Source organism: Clupea harengus, chromosome 3, assembly GCF_900700415.2.
Source record: "Clupea harengus chromosome 3, Ch_v2.0.2, whole genome shotgun sequence".
In the NCBI taxonomy this organism is placed as follows: domain Eukaryota; kingdom Metazoa; phylum Chordata; class Actinopteri; order Clupeiformes; family Clupeidae; genus Clupea; species Clupea harengus.
Window position 1 is genome coordinate 1517501 of NC_045154.1, and position 10000 is coordinate 1527500.

At 44.4% G+C, this 10000-nt stretch overlaps 1 protein-coding gene across 1 annotated transcript in view; it reads right to left on the reverse strand.

The window, feature by feature from the left end:
• Positions 1-1553: 1553 nt before the first annotated feature.
• Positions 1554-10000, reverse strand: part of hyal6 (hyaluronoglucosaminidase 6) — a 10657-nt gene continuing 2210 nt past the window's right edge. Inside the window, exons 2-4 of the mRNA XM_031564134.2 lie at positions 7240-8204; positions 6286-6375; positions 1554-2055 (exon numbers count right to left, since the gene is read on the reverse strand). Of these exons, the coding sequence (XP_031419994.1) occupies positions 1606-2055; positions 6286-6375; positions 7240-8163 (1464 nt within the window). The 5' untranslated portion in view covers positions 8164-8204 and the 3' untranslated portion in view covers positions 1554-1605. The remainder of the gene's footprint in view (positions 2056-6285; positions 6376-7239; positions 8205-10000) is intronic.

The window sequence follows — 10000 nt, forward strand, 5'->3', positions numbered from 1 at the left end:
CGGATGATATCTTTGATATCCTTAATCGCCAGGAGTGTGCATTACACTTACTCTGTTTGTGTTGGATGCATTTGTCACACCCCACCAAAACATCAGGAATTCTTTCATATCACGAGCCAGCCGTAGGTTTCTTTCATATCACGAGCCAGCCGTAGGTTTCTTTCTCTCGATGTGCCCCACGCCCCCCAGTCTAACATTCCTTTCACTTTGACATTTCACAATCGTCCAGTCTCTGTTACACACCAGATCTCAGGCCCAATGATATATTCCAAACAGAATGAATGCATCTGATCTCACCAGTATGTCGTGTGGAAACATGTGCTCTTCACTCACATCCTCTTCCATTTTCATCAACACAGAGCCTGGAGCTCAGCACCTGTTCTTTTTTTTGTATACTCCTCAAAGATTTTTTTTGTTTTCTGGCTTGATCATATCATGGACTCACTTGTACACTTGTTCTGAGACGCTGGAAAGGCTTACACCTCACAAAAGTAAATAAATGTAGTGGTTCTGGGAATGTTTTAACCAACACAGTTGGAAAAGGGTAGCCTAATTACTGGTAATAATTAGTAACTGTAAGTTAATATTACATATCAAGATAATTACTGACATGATTATTATTATTAATAAGAACAACAACACTACTACTACTACTACTACTACTAATAATAATAATACATTTGATTTAAAAGCACCTTTTATGATACCCAAAGTCATGGTTGAGGATAATTTAGTCTGGTAGATACTGATTGTTTTTATTACATTTACAAACCAGATAAAACATTAAACAGACGAGACAACAGATGAGGGAACAGACTTCAGCTCATTAATGCATTGGTGTAAACATACATTCAAACAACCAAAGCAGGCCTACTGTCACGCACGGAGACTTGAAACAAGGTATAGGATACAAACGCTCAAGGCGTGTTTTACTTCAACAAACAAAAGGCCACGATGGGCAAACAAGACAAAGAACTCAGGACTAAGAGAACTCAGGACTAAGACTACACAGTATGTGGTGTCTCGCTATGCACAAACAATAACACACAATGGTGCCGGAGCAGGAACCCGGACTGGAGTAGCTGCAGGGACTGAAGCAGGAACAGAGGAGCGTGTAGCAGAGGCTGTGACACTTACAAACAAACCAGGTATATTCACACATCTTATGTAGCGAAGTGTTTTCACAATTATGAGATTACAGACTTGGGACTTACCATAGTGCAACCAATAGGCTACAGCAAAAAAAAATAATAACAATCAGGTTGCTATTTTCCCCTCGTGATGTCCATTGTGAATTTGATTCATACAGTCAACATTATTTTGATGACAGAATAGTACTAACATACTGTATATACAAAGCAATCCACAGCAGGCTTCCTCACAATGATCTAGTTTTACTTGAATATATGAAAACCAACAAAAAAGGTTGTATGGTAAATAATACATAATAATTATCTTAAAAGAAGTTTCAGGTAAAGGAAGTTTCGGGTAAATAGCTACTGAATTTCTTTGTGTCTCAAACTTTGCCCTTTTGTATAAGACTTTTTTTTAATTATGACAAAAAAATGCATGGTCCCTTGTGTTTTTTCGAGAGCGCCTACCTCTCTACAGGATCAGGCACTTGATGAGTAGGCAGAGGCCCAGGAACACGATGATGGACAGGCAGGAGAAGTGCACGGACAGAACAAAGAGCAGGTCCCCCAGGAAGCCGTCGGAGGGCCCTGACTGCAGCCCGGTTGTCTGAGGCATCTCGCAGTAGATCCCCGTCCAGCCCTGGTAGCACTGGCAGGTGAACTTGTGCTTCATGTCCAGAATGTCATGGTTGTTGAGGTGGCCCCTGACGGTGAAGCGTGGCCCCTGAGGCCCCGGGTTGCGGTGGATGTGGAAGAAGCGGGGGTTCAGGTGTAGATAGGCCCCGGAGTCGAGGCTCTTCCGTACACACTTGCCGTTCTTCTTGCACAGAGCTTTGCTGCACAACTTGGCGGCAGACGTCACGTTGATGACATAGTGGCCAAGGGGGCCGTCAATGTACTTCTTCACTGTCAGGCAGTTTCTCTGGATTTAAATACAAAAAATAGATATATTTTAGGTTGTTTCAATGGGGTTTGACACATGTTTGTAGGCAATCATGAAAACAGATCTTCTGTATACCTGAACTATTGTAATATATGAAGTAACTGGTGGGGGGGATTGGTACACTTTGCCCCAATTAGATGCAATCAGTAAAGCGGGTACTCTAGACACTAAAGGGCCTTAATTAATAGATGAGCACCGTGGTTCTTTCATGCAACAATGAAGGGCATTGTGGACAGCTCTTTTGATAACTAGAGCGCATTGATTTGGTGATTTCATAGCATGCGCACAGACCTAAGCGTCTTCGTGAGTGGACCTTCACCTCATTTAGATGTATCTGATCAAACGTAGTTAGTAAAAACGCACAGATAATGACTTTTGAAAGGGTTTTAAGACTAAATGAATTTTGAAGATAGACCAAACCATGTGAGAGGAACAGAGGAACATGTCGTAGCTTGTTGTGGTGACATCTTATGGCTGATTGGTTTGAAATTGGGTAAAAAGCTTCTACTTGCCATTATGAATGAGCCTACCAGCGTAAGATTGGCCATTCCATTCAGTCAAGCCTGTTTTGGCTGCGGAATGTTGATGAGCCATTGGCAGTCATTTTGTTGAGTGAGCCAAATAGAAACTTTAGGAAATGTGAGATACTGAAAACTGTCAGTGGCAGCGCCCCCTATTGGTGAAATGTCACAAAATGTGGTGTGTGCCCAAATAACGTGGTAGTGATGCAGGGTGTCACATTTGGTGAAGTTTGAACCTTTACACCACAAGATGTTAACTAGTGAAGTGCTAGATTTGAACTTTATTGAACATTATTCACTAGCTGGCGCCACTCCACAAATGAATCGTAATGATTCACACAAAAGTCTGTACTGTACCTGCTGTCCCTGTCATTAACCGGCAAAGAGTTCACCTCAACTCATTTATTCTCAAATTTCTCTACCTCTGAAATAACAACTTCATACAGTCAAAGACCACCTTATGCGTGGCAAAGACCCAAACTGCAAGCACCACGATTTCAATTTACCAGGCAAGAAGGTCTTATCAATGGCTTTTGGTGGATGTAATTATAGACTCAAAATGATTTCCACATCTATTTGAACCTACTTCCGGGTTGGGTCTCGCCCACTTCTGGGATGTATCTGAATGATACAGATAACCGTGCACATCCCATGACAAAATAATCAGTAACTTGCATTATAATAACTAACACCATTTACGTACATGTGTGTTTAGTTCGGATGTTAATTGTTAATTGCCACCACATCATTGCCCCCAAAGTAGAGCTCAGAGATTCAGCATTTTAATGATGTTCACCTTTTCGAAATCAGAAAGGCTGTAACAAAACATACCAATCACCAGAAATGATTTACTAAATGTATAGTTGTAAATCACTTCTGACAACTTCAGATTCCAAACAGAGCAATGAAAACACGTTTCTTACTGCGTGTCTCCTAAAACTTTTATAATGCGTGTTCAGAGAGCTTTTTAGCTGTATGAAACATCCAGGATTCTAATATGACCACCTTTTCTTGCCAACGACTGGCAGCAGAGGTAACCATTCCCATATGTTGAATGGGCAGCACTCCATCCACTCAAAGTCACTTTAAATATGTAACGCGCTCTCTCTCTCTCTCTCTCTCTCTCTCTCTCTCTCTCTCTCTCTGCAGAATTACAGAGGCATCATGTTCATCTCTCTCTCTCTCTCTCTCTCTCTCTCTCTGCAGAATTACAGAGGCATCATGTTCATCTCTCTCTCCCTCTCTCTCTCCCTCTCTCCCTCTCTCTCTCTGTGCTGAACTACAGAGGCATCATGTTCATCTCTCTCTCTCTCTCCCTCTCCCTCTCCCTCTCTCTCTCTCTCTCTCTCTCTCCCTCTCTCTCTGTGCAGAACTACAGAGGCATCATGTTCATCTCTCTCTCTCTCTCCCTCCCTCTCCCTCTCCCTCTCTCTCTCTCTCTCTCTCTCTCTCTCTCTCTGTGCAGAACTACAGAGGCATCATGTTCATCTCTCTCTCTCTCTCTCTCTCTCTCTCTCTCTCTGTGCAGAACTACAGAGGCATCATGTTCATCTCTCTCTCTCTCTCTCTCTCTCCCTCTCTCCCTCTCTCTCTCTGTGCAGAACTACAGAGGCATCATGTTCATCTCTCTCTCTCTCTCTCTCTCTCTCTCTCTCTCTGTGCAGAACTACAGAGGCATCATGTTCATCTCTCTCTCTCTCTCTCTCTCTCCCTCTCTCTCTCTCTCTCTCTTGCTTTTTGTAAACAGGAAGAATCCTGGCCCACAAAATAAGCATGTGTCCTTCCAAAAGAGCCACTGTCATATCCCCCATCAGACATCTTAAAGTCCACACAGTGTCATCAGCCGCCACACTGGGACAAAGGCCTATTTTAGGAACGCTGTATGATGACATTTTAGAGAAAAGTATCTTTAGCTTGCAAGCATTTGACAGTCTGCCTACTTGCGGAGGCAATGTGTGTATGTGTCAAGTGTTTATTTGACACACGGCCGAGGAATGCTGCTGCTTTCTCTCTCAAGCTCTTTTCCAAATCACTCGTGTTGTACCATTTTACTGTCATGGTGCATACAATGGCCACTCAGGACTGAGAGAGTGGAATCAGCATTGAGAGAATCCTCAGTTAAGACCTCTTTTTGATGGAACGCACTAGTTGACCCAACCACCAGACATATCTGACCATATGTTTTTTTTTTTTTTTAAAGATCTATTTTTGGGCTTTTGTGCCTTTAATCGATAGTGTAGTGAAGAGTGGGACAGGAAATGAGAGGGAGAAGAGCTGGGGAGTGGACAGGAGAAATGACATCGGGCCGGATTCGAACCCGTGTCCTCCATGGGCGTCAAGCCCGAATGTGGTCGGGGCTACTGCTTGCGCCACAGTGCCCCCCGATCTGACCATATGTTTATATTTAATTACAGACACATTTGATGTGTGAGAGGCAGAGATGGGAGAGATCTGTACATCAACTGAGACGCCTTCACATGTGTCTGCAAATGGAACTGCTCATGAACAGATCTGTAGATCAACTGAGACGCCTTCACATGTGTCTGCAAATGGAACTGCTCAGAGAACAGATCTGTAGATCAACTGAGACGCCTTCACATGTGTCTGCAAATGGAACTGCTCAGAGAACAGATCTGTAGATCAACTGAGACGCCTTCACAAGTGTCTGCAAATGGAACTGCTCATGAACAGATCTGTAGATCAACTGAGACGCCTTCACATGTGTCTGCAAATGGAACTGCTCAGAGAACCGATCTGGCCAGAATCCGTCGAGGATCAGCGTCACCTGCTATCTGGAAAGTCATGTGGGAAATCATTTGCAGATTCTCTTGTTTTATCCACTAAAATGTTCTTATTCCTTCCTTTGGCTGTCCATAGGAATGTGTTTTTGCTGCTGTTAGAAATGACAAAAATGCTAATGTGTGACAATCAAGAAGCAGCCAACAGTAATTCCACACCAACACACAATGCAGCCACTCAACACCCTGGCCAATAGCAATGTGGAGGTTTTTCTGTGTCTGAATGATTTACTGAATTCGTTGGAATGTGTTCACTGGTCCAGCCCGTCTAACACTTGCCAATCTCATTTATGTCAGCGGCGCCACAATAATAAGGTCTTCATGGTTGCCAAGAAGTCATGTTTTACTACAATCAGTTGTTATTGCTAAAGGATGGTATTTCAACATCATTTACGCACCGAATATGAATGTCCCCTCGTTGCAGCACGTCATGTGCAGAACAATACACGCCATGACAGTGTACATTCACATTCTTAGCCTGACAAGTTTGAAAATATATGACTTGAATAATGAATAATTATTTTTTTCCCCCCTGAAGAACAAATGTTCCTGTGAGCTGGTTAAGCAGATCAGTACTGACTTGTTTAGCCAGACATCCTGTATATTGTACAGCCACGTGTATATGGTGCATGCAGCTAAAAACCACAATGTCTTCTGATGTGGACTCTTCTCCTTAATCTATTAGTCCCATCTGACCTGATCAATTATTGAGTTATCCTACCTCAGACCTGCCATACTCAGTTCCCAGTCAGTCTCCTACCTCAGACCTGGCATACTCTGATGAATGTCAATGATTGTTGGGGGGGGGACAACTTTATGGTAGGGGGGGACACGTCCCCCCCGTCCCCCCCGGGATCTCCGCCTATGTCTGTTCCCAGTCATTCTCCTACCTCAGACCTGGCATACTCAGACGAGCCCCAGAGGACGACTCCTGCAGCTCCAAGTGCTGCACTCTCTCCAATGGTGTGGACCAGGTCAGTCTGGGACAACAAGCACAGTTTAGTGGAAGCAGGTGTGAAGGCCACGTTCACTGTTCCCCCATCAGTTCAAAAAGTATGTGTACAGAGTTACGGTTGCAAAGCAAGATCTAAAATCAGTAATAAATTGAAGTCTAACTATGTGCAATTGTACAGTGTTGTGACCCAGTTTAGTTGTGTGATTGCAGTATTTTAGGTTATTAACTTTGGAAAGCATTCAGACAATTTCTCATTAGAAAACCAGACGTTCTTTTCACTTAAAACTGTAAAGTGTGTATGACAAACATATGCATTGGACAATGGGGGGAAAAAAAAAAACAGAACATGTGAAAACCATGAAACCAGTTGGGTGGCGGGAGAGCTTACACAGCTGTACTGTAGCCGCCAACATGTGACAGTAATTATGACACCCTATCCTTTCAAAACGCCTCAGCCTTGCAATGTGAACATGCTGAAGTGGTCTGCTCAAGGTACACCACCACTTTACACAAAAATGTTCTGAGTAAATATGCCAGCTCCCCTGCCGTCGATCATGGCATTCCTCTCATAGTTATATGACAGCTGAATGTTCCTCCCAGTCCAGAGAGGCACCTGAAATTTGAACGTTTTAAGGAGTTGCAGATTTTTTATGGCAGAACTTGGGTCAGCGAGGCCTCTGCCTGCGGTGGGCCAAAGTCAATGTGGGCGTAGGCCATGTCTGGGTTGACATTCAAGATTAGGAGGTCTGGAATATATCAGTCTGATAATGTGCTTTGGTCTACATTTTCAATTATAAGGCAAAGAATAAGAATGGAGTTTGCTCTAAGTTGGTTTGCTGCCGTCGACAAACAAGACTGCTAATAATACCACCACTACAAACACCCTTACCTCAGTGAGGACAACAAAGGTATAGGCATAGAAGGGCCTCGAGTAGACGAACACAGGCAGGGTGAAGTCATTGCGGACAATGGAAGCAATCCTCATGGCCTCCTTGACGCGATAGTGCACAAACTTCACAGTGTTGGGCGAGGACTTGAGCTCGTAGTCGAGGTAGATGGACGGGTAGAGGGCGGTGCTCTCCCTCCAGAGCCACATGAGGTGGTCGTTACGCACGTGCTCCACGTTGGGGCACGCGCCCGTGTAGCGCTGCGGGTGCTGCTTGTAGCCGTAGTTGTAGCAGTCGGGGAACAGGTAGAAGCCCCAGAGTCCGTGCGGCCGCCTGCTCTGCGCCAGCCGCAGCGTGGTGTTCATAAAGGCCTGGCCTGCGCGCTCAAACAGCTCCTTGGCCTCGTGCTCCACTTTGCTCTGAGGCCAGTTGGGGTGGATCCTTCGGATGAGCTCCTTCGACTTGTTCCGGTAGATGTCCTTGGAGCCCCAGTTGCGCACCCATTGCGGACGCCAGTTCTCCCAGTCGATGACGCCCAGGCCACGGAAGTCCTTGAACGGGATGAGTTTGTCGATGTCCGCCCGAGCTTTGCTCAGGTGCTTGGTGAGGCTCTGGTTCTGAGGGAGTCCCCCGTTGACGGGCACCCCGGCGCTGGTGTAGTACGGGTAGTGGCCCAGGTGGCTGTGGTAGAAGATGGTCACGTTGGGGCCGCTCAGAGTCTCGTTGTGATTGGCCACGATGTCAAAGACGCTCAGGTCCAGGTCCACCTTGAAGCGCAGGCGACACGACTCCGTAGGGGCGTTCCACACCACCACAAAAGGCCGGTGGGGAAGCAGCGGGGTGGAAGCCTGTTTGAGCTGCTCAGCCAGTACTCCCACGTGCGCAGCACACAAGCACACAAGGACCCACCAGCCAGTGGGCCTCATCACTCACAGAGAGGACATGGATCAGCTAGAGAGCATCCCTTCTATAGCATCATGAGAGACAAAGAGACGGGAGAGATGAAACATGAGAGAGGGCATACATTACTGAACACATCACAGGGTTCACTTGGCAGGGATAATCACAAGAGCCGCCCAGAGAGAAAGGGAGTGAGGGTCATTGAGTTGCACCGCTCCAGATTCCACAGGACAATACTGCTTTATTCTCAGCGCTGCAGCGATCAGCAGGGCCTTCCCTGACCCGTTGGGTGAACTCACCTACATTTGTAGATATACCCTCTATAAGGGAATAATACATGCTGTAATGCACAGATGTTTGGAGAGGTCTGAATGACAATTTGGAGATTTATGATTTCCAAGTTCATGATACAAAATGGATGAATGAATGAATGAATGAATGAATGAATGACACCACGAGCCAGGGTGTGGGGATTTAGGTAGAGAGGCATTAAGCTCTGATTGTCTTTATATGTGTAGGTTTATGTTAATATTATTAATATTATTATTATTATTATTATTATTGTTGTTATTATCAACACTGGGTTAGTAAGAGTAGTATTATTGGCACTATTATAAATGTTTTATTTACTTACTACTATTTACTTATTTACTATTATTTCTTTTGTCCTACTGCTCTTTAGAGTCAGACGCTGATTTTTTCCCATGTAGGAACCTCCTGCATGCCCACAGCAGCCTGCCCCCTCCCCCACCCCCCCAGTGTTGTACTGTATGTTGGGGAATCATGGAGCCCATCACAGGGAAACCATGAGTCTCATTCTCAGGATATTTAGCCACAGTGTGTCTGCCACTAGAGGAGACATGGAAAATCAGCAGCAATTTCCAGTGACCACAAAAGCCCTGAGCAGGATCGGAAAAGCACTCATGAGGAACCCAGTGGGGACGGAGTGGCTCGCTCTCTCTCTTTTTTGCTTTTCAACTTCAGGAGATGCTTAAATGTGCACAGATGGATTCATAAAGCCTCTCTTATAACCAATATTTGGACAAATCAGCTTAAGAGTTAGACTAAGAGTTACTGAAAACTCAATCTCTGTCTCACAACAGAATTATGTTCAGAGCAAGCATTTCTATAAAAAAAAATCCACAGCGGTAATGTGGAAACTGAAGTCAAAGATTTCAAGTATCTGAATGTGAACAGAATACATAGCCACAATTCGATGTCTTCCAGTGCCTTCTGCCCGTTTGATGGTCATGAAAGCCAAAGCCAAAGCCAAAGCCAAAGACAAAGCCCTGCCCTAAAGCAACAAGAGTGGTAAAGTCATCTGGGCTGTCCAGAAACAGAACTATCCACCATGGTTGCCACAAAAAAGACCCCCAAAAACAATGTCTGAGACAAACTGACAAAATCTCCCTGTTTGAAGTTGCATATAGTCCAAACTACAGCAGTAACATTAAAAGCGAGCTGCACTGATTGAAACCATATGAATCGGGAGATGAACTCTGTGGTCTGAACTGAACAACTCTTTTTTTCAGTAGCAGTGACTCTGTGCAGTTGGAGACTCAAGTGAAGACTCAATGCATCATGCTTTCAAAAGAAAATCTTCTACTTTCGTATAACAATTGCTGCACATGATATCTACCCCATACAGTGTGTTTGTCCTCACAAAGCATTTGTTCACAAACATTTTCTTTTTAGGTTCTCTGAATACATTTTCATTACTTTTCCTCCACATCATCCGTTAAATATGTATTTTAACAATACATTTCAATGGGAAAAACATGCTTTCTGGTTGAACAAATGACTTTTATGAGGTGTGCAATATCAGACCGAAAATAACCACTGCCTCATAATCTAATCCCTTAT